Raw genomic sequence first — 21,011 nt, 5'->3', positions numbered from 1 at the left:
GCTCTTACATTCATTTCAATACTCTAGCGGCATTTTAGTCCTTTCATCAGCTCAAAGTCGTTTTCACAGCTTTTGTTACCAAATAAGAAACGACCAATCTTTAGTTCTTTACTGCAGCCGATTCCCCAACAAAATCAATCCATAATTCTATGAAGTTGAATCCCGAACAAACAAGGGCTGAGATAAGTGGGCAGTTTTTCATAGGCTCCATAATTTTGGCATCAACCAAAGTACAAGGACCAAACTAACATAGAGTACCAAAATTTGGGCAGAACACATTTGGGCACCAACCAAAACATTACCCAAACTCACTCAAAAAGGGCACAAACAACCCCCCGCCCCCGCCTCGGCCGCGTCTAAAACCCTAGCTCCCGCCGCCGGCGAGCAACGAGATGATGGACCCGCGGTGGCGCCCGACGGTGAACGAGCGGGAGTTCATCGAGCAAGCCCTCCAGTCGGACCTCCGCGTCGACGGCCGCCGCCCCTTCGACTTCCGCAAGCTCAAAATCGCATTCGGCAGGTACCTTGGCTCAATCCCCTCTCCATTCCTCTTCTTCCGCGCGTCCGTCGGTTTGAGCTCAGGGAACTCCTTTGCTCGCGCTTCAATCTTTGGCTGAAGCTGCTGCTGGAATCTGTAGGGAGGATGGCTCGGCGGAGGTGGAGCTCGGCGAAACGCGTGTGATGGGTTATGTGACTGCCCAATTGGTCCAGCCGTACAAGGACAGGCCTAACGAGGGCACGCTGGCCATCTTCACCGAGTTCTCGCCCATGGCTGATCCTGCCTTTGAGCCGGGGCGACCTGGGGAAGCAGCTATTGAGTTGGGCCGTGTCATTGATCGTGGCCTAAGGTCTCCGGATGGCTGTTTGGTAGTTCCTTTTTTGTCAAAGAGTTGAAGTGTGGAGTTTAATGAGGATTCTCGGTGGTGTCGCAGGGAGAGCAGAGCCGTGGATATGGAATCCCTGTGTGTTGTTGCAGGGAAGCATGTCTGGTCGGTGCGTGTTGACCTTCACATTCTGGACAATGAGGGGTATGGGTTGTATATTGCCTACTGATGTGATTAATGAGTTAATGCTTCTGGGTAGAGCGCTAACCGCGTGAATTGATATGGACGTTTCTCTCAGGAATCTCATCGATGCAGCTAACATCGCTGCATTGGCAGCTTTGTCTACATTCCGGAGGCCTGAATGCACGGTTGGTGGGGATGATGGTCAGCAAGTTACAGTACATGACTCTGAGGTAGGCATATAAGGTGTTATATTGTACATTCTCTTGCTCACCCATTCCTAAGTTCTAGCTGGACCTACAAAGCACCACATTCTCCAGTTTGCTGTGTCGCTGTAATGAGAAGTACCAAATATATATGACTTGCAGAGCTTCCTGTAATATGTACTCACAAAAACAACCCCATTATTAACTGTCAAATGCTGGTCCTGTCACTGCCATGGAATTTATCTTATGTTCTATCTTTATTGTATATTACAGGTCAGGGACCCACTTCCCCTAACAATTCATCATCTCCCTATAGCTGTAACCTTTGCATATTTTGGTGACGGTAATATCATGGTATATTTCAATATTTCTGAACATGAAAGGGGTGTTATTAACAACCATCATGTTTCTCTCTTCTTCTGACAGTCTTTGGCTGAATTTTTGTATGTAGGTTATCGATCCAACGTACAAGGAAGAAGCTGTTATGGGAGGAAGGATGACAGCTACGATTAACTCGAATGGTGATGTCTGTGCCATTCAGAAAGCTGGTGGAGAGGGTGTCATGTCTAGTGTTATCATGCAGTGTTTAAGGATTGCTTCAGTTAAAGCTGCTGATATAACAAGCAAAATAAAGAGAGAGGTGAGCCAAGTTGCATCACTAATATTTCATTACAATTTGGATATCTGTTTTAATGTTCTATGAAACATTAAACTGTAGCAGCGGTTGTGACTCGAGAATGTAGTTCATGAACTCTATAATTGTGGTTAACCACTCTGACATGTAACATGTTTCCTCTATTGAAGATCAAAATACTAAGCCAAAAGCCACCCACAAAGTTCCATGCTGAACATCCCTGTATAGCATAAAGAAGGAAACAAAATGATGTTAGAAAAATAGAAATTTGACATTGTGTTGGTCAGGCATGTGGCCACTAGAAAGCACCGATATGGCAACATTGGCCGTGTCCTGTTGTGGTACATACGGAATACGGGGATTCACTGGGATATGTGGAGATACGTGTATCCCCGAGTATCCTCTTTTTCCAATTTAAAATAATTAAAATAAATAAGGATAGGCTGGGACACTGGGCAGATACGGCTGTGATATGGGCAGGGAGGGAGATGGGAACAGCGGCCGTTGGCGAGAAGAAGATCCAGGCTGGGATGAAGATTGGAAGGTGGCTGCCAACAAGGAAGAAGCTCTGGGCAGGGAGAAGGATGGAGACTGCGGCCGACAGGGAGGAAGATTCAAGCGGAGAGGAAGATGGTGACAGAAGCTACCGACGAGCAAGAAGGTACATGCGGTGGCACAGTCGTTATCTCCTGTTCTGCTGCGCTCAGGCAGCTGAAGCAAAGGGAGGCAGAATGAGAAGGGGTACAGATGGAGGAGCTGACTTAGTCTAGGGTTTTCTGAAATTGGGCCTTATTACATATCCACCTGCTCAAAGTCCTTCATTAATGAAACTGAGTCAACATGTATTCAGTACTCTCAACTTAAAAAAATTCTCATCGAAAAATTCTCATTTAATCTTTATTTTTCTAAATATTTATATACCCTGCCGTATCCCTGTGTCCGTATCTCCGTATCGGTGCTTCTTAGCATGGCCATGCCATTGGTGCCATGGGCCTGGTTACCACACCCATCTGATACCAAATTGACCCCTATTTTGTCCTCTTGGTGGTTGGTCTCAAAGTAGCAAATCAAACCCTTGGATCAATCCATCAGCATGTGTGTTTAACAGCTCTCTGAATGAGCCGGCTGCCTGTAAATTATGTGACTTTCTGAGCCTCGTTCTATTTTGACAATCATATATGCATGTTATTCTAAGGATCAAACCCATGTTATTCGTTTTTTTCCAGGTTGATGATTACACTACTGAAAAGGCATTGCAGAAAGTAAAGCGTACTCCAGCATTAGTGGCTAAAAAAGTTAACGTTCCTGATATAACTATGAAGGAGAGCACTCATAGTGCATTGGAAAACCAAGCCTCGAAGGCACCCAATGATGGTCAGCAGATAAACAAAGGTGATGATGATCATCAAAATATAAAAAGGATTTCTCCCTTGAATGTGGACCGAGCTGTTAAACACAAACAAACATCCACATTCGTTGGTGGCCCATCAAATTGGTAGCTACCGGAGTGCTGCACTTCTCTAATTCCGTGCATTAAATAGTCGCTTGATATATGTTTCGCCAACCACCCTAATTTTTGCAATGCAGGGATCCATACTCCAAAGGAGTTTCATTAAGCTCCCTCAGAATCTCTCAGTTGGCTGGTACTGTGAATTTTGTTCGCCTGTTATTTTCATTTTTGTCTAGTTGCATGATCTGAGTGCTTACTGTCTATAATGAATTTCCCGAACATTGGGTTCATGCTTCAGCTTTCAATTCTAGTCCTCACTAGCCATGAAATATGATCTGTTACAAGTGCTGAAACATGTGTTCCATATGCTAAGCATGCTTTGGCTGAGTTATTCTCCACGGCGAACTGAACCCAATAAAATCATTAACATAACATGATTCTTTTTCAAATTTGGATATGTATATATGTCTATCTTGTTCTAGTCGACCAATATCCTTCTAGTTGGTTCATTTATTGTTGAACATGCCTGTTTCCAAGAGAATGTGTCAAGCGAAGCATGTTACATTCTCTAGCCAGAGCATGGAGATTTTTTTTTGAAGTTAAAACCATCAGCAGAACTATTGCATGTGTTTACTGTAGAAAACTTGTGTTCTCTTAACTGGACAAGAATGATTCTTTGATATGACATACATACACATCCTTCTCAATTCTGGAAATTTTCCTTGGAATGTGCAGATCCACCAGCTATACCGAGCGACGACAAGCAGGAGGATACCAAACCAATGTTGATTGAATCTAATCCAGAGGTGAAAAGCGTGTCAAATTCTAGATCGACTGGAGAGTCGGATGAGGTCAAGGAAAGCAGATCACCTAAGAGTCTAATAGATGCCGTCAAACCTAAACACAGAAGGAAGAAGAAACAACATGGCAATAGTTAGATTGACTGTAACCCTACAGGTCTTGCTTGCATGATGGTTGTAGACACAATTAGTTAGCTTTTCTTATTCTATTGACGGTGCACATGCTACAGGGTTACATCATGAGATTTTAAGCGAGTAATAGCGCTCTCTTTTGCTATGCAACCATCATGTAGCTTCCAGCTACATATTAACATATGTGCTCTGGAGGCAGTCAAATGGAACATCTCTCTAGGCAACGCTTTCCTTACTGAAGGACCTTCATTAAGGGTGGCGGGTCATCATGCATTTTGTTCTTGTGGACTGTCTTATGTATTTTCCTTTTTGAAACAGAAGAGGCAAAGTTTGCCTCAACTCTTCAGAAGTGCAGTTGTCTGTTAACTGGTGCAAAATTGGGTGAAGAACGTCAATAATAGCATGGCTTGCCATGAGGGCGAGTGGGTCCTGCTCTCAGCGTTGGCCTGGAGGCTGGAGCTCCTCCCCTCACGTTCTTCAGTCATGCTACAATGTCCTCCAGCCTCGGTCGTGCCTGCTACAGTACGTGGTGAACTGGTGATGGTCCACAGGAGGTTGGCGACCCCTCCGCTCCTCCCAAGGCGACATGGCAATGACCCTGTTCGGATTCATGGGTTAGAGTTAGAGTTGGTTAAATTGAATTAAATTAACCTTAAAACATTCAAACAAGAGAGTCAGAGTTGGTTAGATGCATCTAATCTATCCAAAAGAATTAACTCATCAAAGATGTGCTTATTTGGGTTAGAGTTAGGTGAGGCTCAGAAAAAAGTTATTTTTCCCTCTACGTCCATCACACCAAATCCTGATTAAAGGAGCCAAATGATTGAAAAAAGTGAATTTATTGGCAATCTAACCCTGTCATTCAAACACCTTTTTGGTTAAATTTAGTTCAGGGTTATCTAACTTTAACCTCTAACCGAGTCCGAATATTCAAACAGGATCAATGGCATGATGTGCATCACAAGAAGTACCATGACAGATGTCGAAGATCCCAAGTAGATGCAGGTCTCTGCAGCCTCTGTTACAATTGCGTGCGTCCCCACCACGTCTCCAGCCTGTGTGAGAATGAAGTACGGTGTTTGGAGGCGTGGTGGTGAACAGAAGGCAAACATGCTATAGATGTAAGTAAAAAGAACAATCTAAGTATGTATGAAATCTGTACATAATGAGCAAAGTACAACAGCAAAGTACAACACTTTGCAAAAATCTAAGCAATGGAATAGAATGAAAGTACTTAGAGCATCTCGAGCCGCGCCCTAGAATGCCCCCCAGGACACCTTTTTAGGTTCAGTATTAGGTTGGGGGCGTTTTTTGACCGAAAAACGGTCCATCCACGCCCCCAGCTTGGGGCGTCAGTGAACGTTTCGGCGATTCACGTCTTCCCACGTGTTTTTTTGACCCACTTCATATTTCTCTCACAATTTTTTGATTAAGATGGGGTGTGGCTGAAAAGATGCATCCGTATTATCATCGGATGAAGCATTTGGTCTCCCAAGACACCAACTTTTTTGATTGGATGGTGCTCTTGGGGGCTCCAACGGCTGGAGATGCTCTTCGCAACAATCACACAGAAAGGACGACGAGGAAATTCTTCGGAACTCAACAGAAGATCCTGATGATGTACACCGGATTCAGTGATCAGCAAAAGAAGACTAAGTGGGTGGTGCACGAGTACCACCTCGGCAAAGACAAGAACGAGAAGGACGGAGAGTTGTCCGCCTGCAAGATCACTACTTGGCGAAGGAAGCCAAAAAGAAAAGATGCTAACCTTGTGTATGAATCACTGTTTGATGAGTAATACTTTTCCGCTCATCATACAATTGTTTAAATCAATATTGCTACTAATGACTAATGAATGCGAGAGATCATGAAATGCTTTGTTTCATATGTTTCCAAAGAAAAAGGGCCTTAACATGGAAGGAAATCATAAATAAGGTGGACCCATAAGGCTATTCATAGTGAGAAGTAATTTAGATTAGACTAGTCATAGTAGGAATTAACTTAGATTAGACTAGTCATAGTGGGGAATAACTTAGAGTAGTGTCATGCATATGCATATGGCACTAGTTTAAGTTACTACCTACATAGTGCAAAGTAACTTAGTACTAGTGTCATAGATGAGTTCAATTATTAGCTTTGAAACAGTAAATGTATTCAAAGTTAAGCGGAAGAGATACATGATGAGATGGGGATAAGTATCAAAGATCTATGCAAAGCATGCGGTACTACGAAGACATCCAATCATGCCAATTATAGTTATCATGCACACTAAGATATATCACATATAAACTTAGGAAGTGTGAAGATAAACAAAATTTGGGAATGTCTTCGAAGAATGTCTTCGGGAGAGATGATCAAGCAATGACTTCACAATATAGTAAGTAAAGAGAGTGAAGGATAGAACCAGTAACTTGACGAAGACACATGATTTGTTGGACTAGTTCCAGTTGTTGTGGCAACTGTACGTCTGGTTGAGGAGGCTTAGACCTCGTCTTCACCTTGATCCCCTTGAGCCGAAGTCTCCCAGGCAACGGCCAATTACTTAGTTAAGTCTTCAGGGAGACTTCCGTAACCCGTACAAACTTGGTCACCCATCAATCCACAATGACTCCTAGATTGATCTAGACCATGGTCACCCGACAATCCACAATGACTCTTGGATGCACTAGACCACGACGCCTAACCGTGTGGAAGATCACAGTCTTCAAGTGTAACATGCTTCAGTTCTCTCAGAACAGAATGACTTCGGTAATGCTCAAACGTTGTGGCTCTAGTTGTTTGAGTTTATCCTCGCAGGATAGTTCTCTCTCTCTCAATGTCTTCGAGGTGGGTTGCTCCAAAACGATAATAGTCGTATCAACCGTGAGCAGCCACCAACTTATGGTGGAGGGCGTGGGCTATTTATAGCCAACCGTTGGGGAACGTTGCACGGGAAACAAATTTTTTCCTACGCACACATAAGATCTATCCATGGTGATGACCATCTACGAGAGGAGAGACCGGATCCACATACCCTTGTAGATCGCTAAGCGGGAAGCGAGAAACGCGGTTGATGTAGTCTAATGTCTTCGCAATCCAAATCGCAAGCCGTCCCACGATACAATCACGATCTAGTACCGAACGGATGACACCTTTGCGTTCAGCACACATACAACTCGATGACGATCTCCGCCTTCTTGATCCAGCAAGAGGGGCGAAGAAGTAGATGAATTCTCCGACAACATGACGGCGTGGCGGATGATGTTGGAGGAGGTGATCCGACAGGGCTACGTCGTGCACTGCCGAACTAGCCTACGAGGTGTCACGAAGTAGTGTAGGGAGAGGGGCTGCACCGTGGCTTGTGGTGCGGCTAGCCTCTCTCCTCTCCACTATATATAAGTAGGAGGGGGGGGTGGCGCCCTAGGGGAAAACCCCTAGGGTTGGCCGGCGACGCACAAGGGGAAGGAGTCCTCCTTTCGGTTTGGTGGAGGAGGAGTCCTCCTCCTAGTGGGATTGCCCCACCTCCTCTCCATTCAGTCGAATAGCCCCATGAGGATGGACGCCCAGCCCAGTAGGGGCTGGTGCGCCATCTTTAGGCCTATGTGGTTCTTCCCCGGGTGGGTGGCCCCTCCCGATGAACCCCCAGAACCCATTCGTCACTCCCCGTACTTTACTAGCAATGCCCGAAAACTTTCTGGAACGTGAATACATCTTTCCTATATATCAGTCTTCGTCCACGGACCATTCCGGAACTCTTCGTGACATTCAGGATCTCATCCGGGACTCCGAACAACATCCGGTCACCAACATACATAATTCAACTATACCGAAACGTCACTGAACCTTAAATGTGCAGACCCCGCGGGTTTGAGAACTATGTAGACATGACCGAGACACTCTCCGGTCAATAACCAATAGAGGGACCTGGATGTCCATATTGGCTCCTACATATTCTACGAAGATCTTCATCGGTTGAACTTCTATGTCAAGGATTCACTTAATCCCACATATTATTCCCTTTGTCCTTCGATATGTTACTTGCCTGAGATTCGATCATTGGTATCTCTATACCTTGTTCAATTTCGTTACTAGCAAGTCTCTTTACTCGTCACGTAATACAAAATCCCGTGACTAACTCTTTGGTCACATTGCTTGCAAGGCTTGTTGTGATGTTGTATTACCGAGTGGGTGATGATCCACAAGTGTAGGGGATCTATCGTAGTCCTTTCGATAAGTAAGAGTGTCGAACCCAACGAGGAGCACAAGGAAATGACAAGCGGTTTTCAGTAAGGTATTCTCTACAAGAACTGAAATTATCGGTAACAAATAGTTTTGTGATAAGGTAATTCGTAACAGGTAGCAAGTAACAAATGTAGCAATGGTGCAGCAAGGTGGCTTAATCCTTTTTGTAACAAAGGACAAGCCTGGACAAACTCTTACATAAAGCAAAGTGCTCCCGAGGACACATGGGAGTTTCTGTCAACCTACTTTTCATCATGCTCATATGATACGCGTTCGTTAGTTTGATAATTTGGTATGTGGGTGGACCGGTGCTTGGGTGCTGCCCTTACTTGGACAAACATCCCACTTATGTTTAACCTCTCTTGCAAGCATCCACAACTACGAAAGAAGAATTAATATAAATCTAACCATAGCATGAAACATATGGATCCAAATCAACCCCTTACGAAGCAACACATAAACTAGGGTTTAAGCTTGTGTCACTCTAGCAACCCATCATCTAGTTATTACTTCCCAATGCCTTCTCCTAGGCCCAAATAATGGTGAAGTGTCATGTAGTCGACGTCCACATGACACCACTAGAGGAGAGACAACATACATCTCATCAAAATATCGAATGAATACCAAATTCGCATGATTACTTATAACCAGACTTATCCCATGTCCTCAGGAACAAACATAATTACTCATAAAGCATATTCATGTTCATAATCAGAGAAGTATTAATAATCATTAAGGATTTGAACATATGAACTTCCACCAAGTAAACCAACTAGCATCAACCACAAGGAGTAATCAACACTACTAGCAACCAAGAGGTACCAATATGAAGTTTTGAGACAAAGATCGGATACAAGAGATTAACTAGGGTTTGGAGAGGAGATGGTGCTGATGAAGATGTTGATGGAGATTGAACCCCTCTCGATGAGAGAATCGTTGGTGATGATGATGGCTTCGATTTCCCCCTCCGGGAGGGAAGTTTCCCCGACAGAATAGCTCCGCTGGAGCTCTAGATTGGTTCTGCCAAAGTTCCACCTCGAGACGGTGGCGCTTCGTCCCGAAAGTTCTGATATGATTTTTTCCAGGTCAAAACCCTGCATATAGGAGAAGATGGGCACCGGAGGCTTGCCAGGGGGCCCACAAGCCTGCAGGGCGCGCCTAGGGGGGTAGGCCGCACCCCTGGCTTGTGGCCACTTGGTGGGTCCCGTGATGTATTTCTTTCGCCCACTATTTTTTATATATTCCAAAAAAATTCTCCGTAAGTTTTTAGGACTTTTGGAGCTGTGCAGAATAGGTCTCTCAGATTTGCTCCTTTTCCGGTCCTGAATTCCAGTTGTCGGCATTGTCCCTTGTAAAATAAGAGAGAAACAGTTTAAGTATTGTACCATAATGTGTATTAACAGCCCATAATGCAATAATATGCCCACATGTTTAGAGATAGAGGTGTCGATAAAATTAAAATACGGACATGAAGGCATCATGGTTATTTTTAGAACAACAACACATATTGACATAGAGTATCTTATGCCAGAGTAACAATTCATTCACAAGGTAAAATATGAATCAAGAACTCTATTGAGAACTAACAAACTGTGATTTCAGTCACTCAAGCAATTCCAATTTATCGCAACGTTGGAAAGAGTCAATATAAGAGCTTGTAAAGCAAATCCACATACTCAATCATCTTATGGTCTTTCATAATTGCTAACACTCACGCGGTACCTATGAGGTGAAAACTTCAATCGGACACAAAGAAAGATAGGGGCTTATAGTTTTGCGTCCCAACTATTTACCTCAAGGGTAATGTCAACAATAATAACTCATGATCACCCACGTCCGAGTGGATATATTTGTCTAGATCATTCCCCAACACACGATGCTTGCCAAAAGATAAAGGCGAAATAAAGAAAATGGTGAAGATCACCACGACTCTTACATAAAGGTAAAAACTAGAAAGTAAAGGTAAAGATAGGCCCTTCGCAGAGGGAATCAGAGGTTTTCATGCGCTTTTATAGTTGGATGCGCAATCCCTTAATGCAAAAGAACGTCACTTTATATTGCCCCTTGTGGTAAAGAACTTTATTATGTAGTCTGTCACTTTTATTTCTTCCATATCACAAGTTCGTATAAAGTTTATTTTCCTCACACTATTAAATCACACATATCTAAAGGGCAATTTTTATTGCTTGCACCGATGACAACTTACTTGAAGGATCTTACTCAATCCATAGGTAGGTATGGTGGACTCTCAAGGTAAAACTGGGTTAAAGGTGTTTGGATGCACAAGTAGTATCTCTACTTGGTGCGGAAGTGTTTGGCTAATATGGGGTGGAAGCAAGCGAAACATGTTTAAGGATCTATAACCATATAACTTCTATTCGTAAATAAGCAAACATAACTCATTATGTTGTCTTCCTTGTCCAACTCAACTTCTTAACATATAATATTTTAATGAGTGTTCACAATCACAAAAGATGTCTAAGATAATACTATATTTATATGTGAACATCTCTTTCTTTATTACTTCCTTTTAATTGCAACAATGACCAATAGCTTTGTTTGTCAACTCACAACAAATTTCAGTCGACATACTTTTTATATGTGAAGTCATCACTCCCCATAAGATCATTATGTATACTCTTTCTTTTATTCTATATTTCTTTCAATTTCTATTTCTCAAGATCATAACAAGCAAGCAAAGCCCTCAACTCAAAACTACTCTTTATTATATAACTCTCGGACTTGCTTACATAGGGGGAACATAAAGCAAAACTCAAAACTAGATCATACTAAAACTTTATTCTACTAGATCAAGATATAACCAAAAGGATTGAATGAAGAAAAACGAAGAAAGTAAAAGGTGTGATGGTGATACGATACCGGGGCACCTCCCCCAAGCTTGGCACAAGCCAAGGGGAGTGCCCATACCCATGTGTTTAGTTGTCTTTCTTCGGAGATGGTGGTTTTATATTCTTGGCAATGATGCCCCTCAGAATGCGATTCTCCTCCTCAAGCTTATTATTTTGTTGTCTAAGATCCATTATATTTCCTTGCGAATTTTTCGAGTGACGGTTAGAGATCCCATAACCCATCGATGTTCCATTGCTGCGGGGGAAAAGGCAACACTCTTTTTCATATTTTCATAAGTAAGAAATTTAGCATTGGGAGGGATAACTGAATTCGGAATTGCTGAGCTCTAAAGTTCTTCCAACATGGCTTGAGGTTGTAAACGGGAGGTAACTTCTTGGTCTTCATCCATAGCATCTATCCTTTTCAGATCAGCCTCCATCTTTTCCTCCGTGGCCTGCCCGAAGTGGTTGGGTTTGCTGAATGCCCTGGCCCTCGGTGTCAGGTGAAAGGCATGGTTCTCCCCGACCGACTCTTGCAAAGACATCTTGCTCTAAATCTACTTTAGAAACAACTCAAAACAAAAACAAGAGATATTGTCGTGATACAGAGGTCAAAACCTTTGGGAGATTATATAATGAATTTTTGCCGACCCGAAAGAGTACACCACAAGAAAACAGAGTCCGGAGAGTACACGGGGTGGCCACAAGCCTGAAGGGCGTGCCCAGGGGGGTAGGCCGTGCCCCCTGGCTTGTCGCCTCCTCATGCACTTTTCAGACTGCTTTATTTTTTTCCTAATTTTTTAAATATTCCAAAACTGATAAAAATTGCCATTGGAAATGTTTTGGGGTCGGTTTGCTTACCGTAACACATACCTATTCCTTTTCGGAGTCTGGAACGTTCTGATAGGTCACCCTAATGTACTCCTTCGGAGTTATGGTATTGATAATATTGGTTGCAACATTTATGGGAGTACCTGAGATATAATGTTTGATTCTTTTCCCATTTACTACTTTCAGATTTGTGCCTTCGGCGTTGTTGATCTTGATGGCACCGAAACGATATACTTGCTTGATAATGTAAGGCCCTTCCCATTTAGAGAGAAGTTTTCCTGCAAAAAATCTTAAACGAGAGTTGTATAGCAAGACATGATCACCTACATTGAATTCACGCTTTTGTATCCTTCTATCATGCCGTCCCTTAACCTTTTCCTTAAACAACTTAGCATTCTCATAGGCCTTGGTTCTCCATTCATCAAGTGAGCTAATGTCAAATAACCTCTTCTCACCGGCAAGTTAGAAATCATAGTGAAGCTCTTTAATTGCCCAATAAGCTTTATGCTCTAGCTCTAGAGGTAAGTGACATGCTTTACCATAAACCATTTTATACGGAGACATACCCATAGGGTTTTTGTAAGAGGTTCTATAAGCCCATAATGCATCGTCAAGTTTCTTAGACCAATTATTTCTAGATCTATTAACGGTCTTTTGCAAGATCAATTTAATTTCTCTATTGCTCAATTCTACTTGACCACTAGACTTAGGATGATAAGGAGATGCAATTCTATGATTAACATCATACCTAGCAAGCAATTTACGGAAAGCACCATGAATAAAGTGTGAACCACCATCGGTCATTAAATATCTAGGGACTCCAAATCTAGGGAAAATAACTTACTTCAACATTTTAATAGAAGTGTTATGATCGGCATTACTAGTTGGAATAGCTTCTACCCACTTAGTAACATAATCAACAACAACTAGGATATGAGTATACCCGTTGGACTTTGGAAAAGGTCCCATATAATCAAAATCCAGACATCAAATGGTTCTATAACAAGAGAGTAATTCATAGGCATTTCCCGATGTCTACTAATATTACCAATTATTTGACATTCATCACAAGATAAGACAAACTTACGAGCATCTTTGAAGAGAGTAGGCTAATAAAAACCCGATTGTAATACCTTGTGTGCAGTTCTATCTCCAACGTGATGTCCTCCATAGGCCTCGGAGTGACACTTGTGTAGGATCTGTCCCTGTTCGTGCTCAGGTACACAACGTCTAATAATACCATCTACTCCTTCTTTATAAAGGTGTGGATCATCCCAAAAGTAATGTTTTAAATCATAAAATAGCTTCTTCTTTTGTTGGTATGTGAAGCTAGGCGGTATAAATTTCGCAACAATGTAGTTAGCATAATCAGCATACCAAGGAGCACTGTCTGAAGCATTTATGACAGCTAATTGTTCATCGGGGAAACTATCATCAATAGGTAGTGGGTCATCAAGAACATTCTCTAGTCTAGACAAGTTACATGCTATGGGGTTGTCAGCGCCCTTTCTATCAATAATATGCAGATCAAATACTTGTAGCAGAGGAACCCATCTAATAAGTCTAGGTTTAGCATCTTTCTTTTCCATAAGGTATTTAATAGCAGCGTGATCACTGTGAACAGTTACTTTGGAATCAACGATATAGGGTCTAGACTTATCGCAAGCAAACACTACTGCTAAAAATTCCTTTTCAGTGGTAGCGTAGTTTCTTCGAGCATTGTCTAGAGTTTTACTAGCGTAATGGATGACATTTAATTTCTTATCAACTCTTTGCCCTAGAACAACACCAACGACATAATCACTGGCGTCACACATAATTTCAAAGGGCAGGTTCCAATAACGTGGTTGAACAATAGGTGAAGTGATCAAGGCTCTCTTAAGAATTTCAAATGCTTCTACACAATCATCATAAAAACGAATGGAACATCCTTTTGCAAAAGATTAGTGAGAGGCTAAGAAATCTTAGAGAAGTCTTTAATAAATCTACTATAGAAACCAACATGACCAAGGAAACTTCTTATACCTTTGATATCTGTTGAACACGACATTTTTTCAATAGCATCAAATTTAGCTTTATCAACTTCGATGTCGGGACCCCGATCCTAAGCCATAGGAATCTAGCCTGTAACACATCGCATCCCTTTGTGGTCTCACGCACGGTTAACTCCACGGCTGCAACCTTACCTTAGCCGGGACCGTTTGCGTCTTTTGACTCATGTATGCGATAGTGTCGCTAGCAATCCAATGTCAAAGAACCCGGATCGACATGTCTAGTCATAAACCAAAGTGGCAGTACCGCACAAGGACAGGCATACATGACCCAACAAAGCAGGTGTCGGTCATCGACGAATGTAGACGAGTCGTTGCAAGCTACAAGGACTCCATTACATCGCGTGACATTTCCCCAAAGGGGACAGACACAGCAGCTAAGAAGGACACATGCCGGTCAACCAATGTGTCCGGAGCAGTAGCGAACTACCAAGGCTCATTGGATCACAAAGGGGCATTTCCTTGTAAGGAGTGCTACTAAAGTTCACGACTAGGTATTCGAACCCCATACATATCAAGTAAGACACACGTACGCATGGCATACCGATATGTATAGATACATCGATGGCATCACAACATAACCATAAACATACAAGATTTATTTAAGAGGCTCGGAAGAGCCACACACATAATATTACACATTAAGGGTCTCACGACCCATAATAGCAGTCATACAATACAAGCCAGCGGAAGAGTTATAAACTGTCTGGGTACAGACAGTGCAGCTAGAAGGCACATGGCCTGACTATACTACAGAGCCGACGTAGGGCCAGATCGTAGCTGGGACACCAGCTACTCGTCGTCATCGATGTCTACGAAGAACCCTCCATTAGGGTCATTAGCAACCTCTGCAACATTTATTAAGCAAACATGAGTACGAAGGTACTCAGCAAGACTTTAGGAGAACTAACTACTCATGCAAGGTATCAAAAGGTATTGTGGGGTTTCAGGCGGAAAGCCAGCATTTGACTCGTGGCTAGACAACTTGCACTTTGAAATTAGTTTTGACAACTTGATTTCTCGCACACGAGTCCACTAACACCACAACAATACACTATCGTGGAATCATTCCGTCTCCATACGGAAATGCCTTCCACGACACTCACGCTTATCTTGACAATTTTATGAGTAACCATTGAAGTTATCTATGAACAACATATGTCTCCAAGTAGTCCATATCCGCGGACGCGGCTATTCGAATAGATCATAACCCTGCAGGGGTGTACTTCGTCACACACGCTTTCGCCACTTATCGCCATGTGCACGTCATGCACCTCGGCAACCTTCAAGCGGAAGCCCAGCGAGGGAGTCGGCCACGACCGTTAACCACACTAGTACCTAGTCCACGTTTATCGCCTATCTGAGAGTAACCCGTACGGAAGTCCGGCCGGGGTTTCCGCCACGGCCTCAAACGATGTGCGCAGGGTTCCCAAGCCCACCATCCGGGTGCCACTTGGTACACCGTGCCACTGCCTACCGCATCACGGCCCACCTCTCAGGTCAGCACCATGCACGGCCTCCAGCATTACTATAAACACCAGAAACTACTTGCAACTCATGGACCGAGTACTACGCGATTAATAGGCCGAGCGGGGTCATATTTCAGGGCCCAGCATGTGGTAGTATCTAGTCTTGGATTACATACACGGAACTCAGTTCCTAAGGACGGTTCCAATGAAACAACCCGCCATGTACTCCTACACAGCCTTTCACCGGTACCTTTACCAAATCAAGTTCAACACACAACCTTTGCTCACCGAACACATTCCACATTTCTGTTCATATCCCAGATGACAGACCATACACAACTCTAAGCATAGCATGCATAGCAGGATAAGGCACATCATAGCTCAAGCAATTACCAGGTATGCTAGGTTGCAAGGTTCGGCTATTTACTGTGACAAGGTTAAGTCATGCAAAGGAAGTGGGTCCAACTATCGTGGAAAAAGTAGTTGAAGCATTTGATCCTAATGCAATGAATAGGTGCAGAAGCAAGAACATAGGAGTTATCGCGATGATCAAAAGGATTGCTTGCCTTGTTGCTCAGAGGAGGAACGATATCCGTCAGACGGATATTCGGTGGAATCCGGGGGTGCGGAGCCTACCGAAATGAATGGCAACATTCAATAACAATCATATGCACTCAAAATGATGCATGAGCATGGCATGAGAATGCAAGGTGATAAGTTATTATTTCCAACATGTAATAGGTTTAGAGTTGATTTGAATCACATTCGAATAGCAATTCAAACGGGTATTTTCGGATATCGGTTTAATTGATTCGACCTGATGCTCGGTTCATCTTGATGTTAACATGCAAGAATTGTCATGTTATGATACTGATTTGTATCTAGGGCAGTGTGTGATCATTGCAAATATAACGAAATTTGAATATTTTGCAAATTCCATTTATAAGGTGATTAAAAGAATTGAATTATTCCTTATTTCACAATTTAGGGTTCTGTAAATTCTTCAAACACAGTTGAAAATAGCATAATCAGAATCCTTGAATTTTTCTGATACTTTTTCATATATAAATTATTTTCATTGGAGTTACAGATTAATTTCTATGATTTTTTCAAATTTTAGCAATTTCCTGAATTAGTTTTAAACTGGAAATTCTATTTATTGCATCAGGCTGACGTCAGCAGGTCAGCCGACCTGTTCAGGTCAAACGTGACAGGGGGGCCCCACTGGTCAGCCTCTCTGGGACTAATCCCGCGCTGACCAGCCCCTAATTGGGGTTTGACCAGGCGTGGGGCCCTCTGGCAGCGACTGAGGGGAGGGCGATTACGCCCTAATGGTCGGCCACGTCGACGGCCACCGGAGGGTGGTCGCCGGCGACCAGACCCGCGGCGGAGGGCTCGCCGGAGGCGACCTAGACGGCGCTGCACAGCACCAAAACGCACGCGGTTTGCAGCTACAGCATGCTCGCGAAGTGGCCGATCTGGCAGGACCATCTGGGGAGGCTGGGGTCGCCGGAAGAGGCGTCGGCGACGAGCCGGAGCGGCGGTCGAAGCTCTGGCGTCGTCGGGGGCTTTGAATCAGAGGGATCTACGCTCGGTTCTTAGCTGCTACGGCATCTACGCGTCGTCCTGGAGCTGCTGGTGCCCTCGGAAGGACGAGGTGAACATCGGAGGGCTACCGGCGACGAGCGGCAGCGGCGGTCCTCGTCGGGCTCCGGTGAAACTAGCGCTAGAGGAGGGGATCGATGGGGGAAACTTAGGGGAAACGACCGCATGCTCACGGGGAGTGCAGAGCAGAGCTTAGACGGCTCGGGGAAGGCCTGGGGGCGACGAATCGACGGGAGAGGTCCGGCGGCCGGAGGTGGAAGACGACGGCGTTGCGGGTGTTGCAGGGCTCGAGGAAGCTTCGGCTTCTGCAGAGACGACCAGGGCGACGAGGCGGAGCTAATGGCGTGCTCTGGGAGGGGATCCTATGGCCAGGGGCACGGGCAGCTCGAGCTCGAGCTCGGCTCAAATGGCGGCAGCAAGGAGGAGGAGGAGATCCGGGAGGAGGAGGAGAACCGAGGCGGGGAATGGATAGGGGAGGCTCCGGGGAGCTTATCCCCGTCGTCGCCAGCGCGAGGCGGCGGCCAGGTAGGCACGCAGGTGCGTGGCCGCGCCGGAGGAGGCGGCGGCCACCTCCTGCTGCCTACTGGCGCGAGGGAGGGGACGAGCGGGGAGATGGGCCGGGCCAGGCTTGGGCGACAGGTAAGCTTTTTCCCATTTTCTCTGTCTTTTTGTTTTTCTGTTTTGCTAATTATTGTATTGCTAATTAATTCAGCTCCAAAACAAAAAGTAAAAACTATTTTAGACCTCCTGAAATATTTGTTATAATATCCCCACTCATTTCCAAGGTTTTCAACATTTTTGGAAAATTATAGTTTCTGATTTCAATTTTTAAATTTGAAACCAGTGGCTTTTGCATTTATTTAAAATGCTTAAAGTGTCAAGAAAATAGTTTTCTCCAATGCTCATTTACTTTCATGATTTATCAGAAAGTTTGAACATTTCTTGAGGCCATTTTGGGTTCATTGATTTTGAACTAGTTTGAGATTTCCTTTAATTGAAATGGTGGCTAGGGTTTTGAGTTTTTCCTTTGCCACTTTGTTGTTTTTGTTGAAACTTCTTAGATGCAAATGCAAAGAAGACATGAGCACAATGCTATCTTGCTTAAGGGTTAGGGATGTGACAACTCACCCCCACTCAAAAGAATCTCGTCCCGAGATTTAGAAGTCGTCGGGAATAACGCGGGATACTCAAGTCGGAGACGATCCTCTCTTTCCCAAGTTGCCTCCTTTTCAGAATGATTTGACCATTGAACTTTAAGAAACTTGAGGTTTCGACGTCGAGTGGTACGCTCAGCTTGATCAAGAATACGCACGGGGTATTCTCGGTAAGAAAGGTTATCTTGTAGATCAAGCGTTTCGTGGTCCACTTCACGGATAGGATCCGAAAAGCAACGCCTGAGTTGCGAGACGTGGAAAACATCATGAACCTTGGAAAGATGCGGAGGAAGTTCCAACTGGTAGGCAACTTCTCCTCGTTTGGCAAGAATGCAGAAAGGACCAATGTAACGAGGAGCCAATTTGCCCTTGATACCGAATCGATGGGTACCCTTCAAAGGTGTAACCCGAAGGTAAGCCTTCTCGTCAACTTCAAAGGTCACAGCCTTATGATGACGATCATATTGGCTCTTTTGACGAGACTGAGCTGTTTTCAACTTTTCACGAATAATGCGAACCTGCTCTTCTGCATCCTGGATCATATCCGGGCCAAAGAGTTGCCTCTCTCCGATTTCTGACCAATTAAGAGGGGTTCGACATCTTCGTCCATAGAGAACTTCAAAAGGAGCTTTGCCCAAGCTTGATTGATAACTATTGTTATAAGCGAATTCGGCGAATGGAAGGCACTTCTCCCAATTCATACCGAACGAAATAACACAAGCTCGGAGCATATCTTCTAGGATTTGATTCACTCTTTCTACTTGACCACTTGATTGAGGATGTAAAGCAGTGCTAAAAGATAAGTGAGTTCCCATGGCATTCTGAAAACTTTCCCAGAAGCGAGAAGTAAAGATACTTCCACGGTCCGAGTTAATTTCCAGGGGAACACCATGAAGAGACACTATTCGAGAGATATATAACTCTGCTAGCTGGCTAGCTGTTATACTCTCACGAACAGGAAGAAAATGAGCCACTTTGGAAAGACGGTCAATGACCACAAAGATAGCATTATTTCCTTTCTTGGTCTTGGGAAATCCGGTAATGAAATCCATGCTAACTTTATCCCATTTCCATTCAGGAATAGCTAGAGGTTGAAGGGTGCCAGCAGGCCTTTGATGTTCTGCCTTAACTCGACGACAAACGTCGCAGTTAGCCACGAACTTAGCAATTTCTCTCTTCATCCTAGTCCACCAGAACCTCTGGCGTAGGTCCTGATACATCTTAGTACTACCGGGTTGAATGGTGAGAGGAGAATCATGAGCCTCCTTAAGGATTAACTGCCTTAGATGTGGGTTCTTAGGAACCACTAAACGATTCTGGAAGAACACAACACCTTGATCATTCATGGAAAATTCTTTAGCGTTTCCGCTAAAAATATTCTCCTTGATCCGTGATATACCCTTGTCACGCTTTTGTCCAGTTATAATTTGATCCTTAAGAGTAGGCTTCGCCACCAGGGTGGAAAGGAATCCTTGAGGAACAATATGAAGATTCAACTTCCGAAAGTCCTCATGGAGATGTGGTTGACCTTGTTGTAGCATCAAATTGTTACAATAAGATTTACGACTTAGTGCATCGGCCATAACATTGGCCTTCCCCGGGGTGTAAGTTATCCCTAAGTCGTAATCCGAGATCAACTCAACCCACCGTCTTTGCCTGAGATTCAAATCCGGCTGGGTGAAGATATATTTCAGACTTTGGTGATCAGTGAATATTTCGCAACGATTACCCAAAAGGTAATGTCGCCAGGTTTTTAGTGCATGGACCACAACTGCAAGCTCAAGGTCATGTGTGGGATAATTATCCTCATGTGGACGCAACTGTCGAGATGCGTATGCGATCACATGACGATCTTGCATGAGAATGCAACCTAATCCTTGTCGCGAGGCGTCGCAATAGATAACAAAGTCCTTAGAAAAATCTGGTGGTAGCAACACAGGTGCGGAAGTCAGGCGTCTTTTCAGTTCCTGAAAACTATGCTCACACTGTGGTGTCCACTCGAACCTTTTATCCTTCTTGAGGAGTTCAGTTAGAGGCTTTGCAACCTTGGAGAAATTCTCGACGAAGCGGCGGCAATAGCTCGCTAGACCAAGAAAACTCCTAACTTGCTTAACCGATTCAGGTTGAGTCCAATCAAGGACAGCTTGAACTCTCTCGGGATTGACAGCAATACCCTTACCAGAGATTACGTGGCCTAGATAGGTCACTTCTGGTAACCAGAATTCACATTTTGAAATTTTGGCATAAAGGCGATGCTCTCGAAGTTTCATCAATACCAGCCTTAGATGCTCGGCATGTTCTTGTTCATTCTTCGAGTAGATGAGAATATCATCGAGGTATACTACGATGAATTTGTCCAAATACTCCATAAAGATTGAATTCATCAGCCGAGAGAAGGTGGCTGGGGCATTGGTTAAACCGAAGGACATAACAGTGTACTCATATTGGCCATAACGAGTAACAAAAGCCGTTTTTGGAATGTCCCCGTTCTTAATCTTGATTTGATGGTATCCCAACCTCAAATCCATTTTGGAGAAGACTGAGGATCCAGCGAGCTGATCGTACAGGTCGTTGATCCTAGGGAGCGGATACTTGTTCTTAATGG

The 21,011-nt window shown here is 43.9% G+C and overlaps 1 protein-coding gene across 2 annotated transcripts; it reads left to right on the top strand.

The window, feature by feature from the left end:
- Positions 1-258: 258 nt before the first annotated feature.
- Positions 259-4,479, top strand: LOC123402057 (exosome complex component RRP45A-like). 2 transcript variants are annotated; one of them, XM_045095918.1, is made up of 9 exons: positions 259-520; positions 639-848; positions 933-1,028; positions 1,123-1,237; positions 1,484-1,564; positions 1,662-1,850; positions 3,071-3,236; positions 3,432-3,487; positions 4,030-4,200. In XM_045095918.1, exons 1-8 carry the CDS (start codon positions 393-395, stop codon positions 3,458-3,460), a joined length of 1,014 nt encoding a protein of 337 aa, XP_044951853.1. In that variant the 5' UTR covers positions 259-392; the 3' UTR covers positions 3,461-3,487; positions 4,030-4,200. The 2 variants fall into 2 exon arrangements, with proteins under 2 accessions (XP_044951853.1, XP_044951852.1); XM_045095917.1 differs by having other exon boundaries at positions 270-520; positions 3,071-3,339; positions 4,030-4,479.
- The last annotated feature ends 16,532 nt before the right edge of the window (positions 4,480-21,011 follow it).

This window comes from Hordeum vulgare, chromosome 6H (genome assembly GCF_904849725.1).
Source record: "Hordeum vulgare subsp. vulgare chromosome 6H, MorexV3_pseudomolecules_assembly, whole genome shotgun sequence".
Taxonomy (NCBI): domain Eukaryota; kingdom Viridiplantae; phylum Streptophyta; class Magnoliopsida; order Poales; family Poaceae; genus Hordeum; species Hordeum vulgare.
This window is presented reverse-complemented; position numbering and strand designations above follow the sequence as displayed.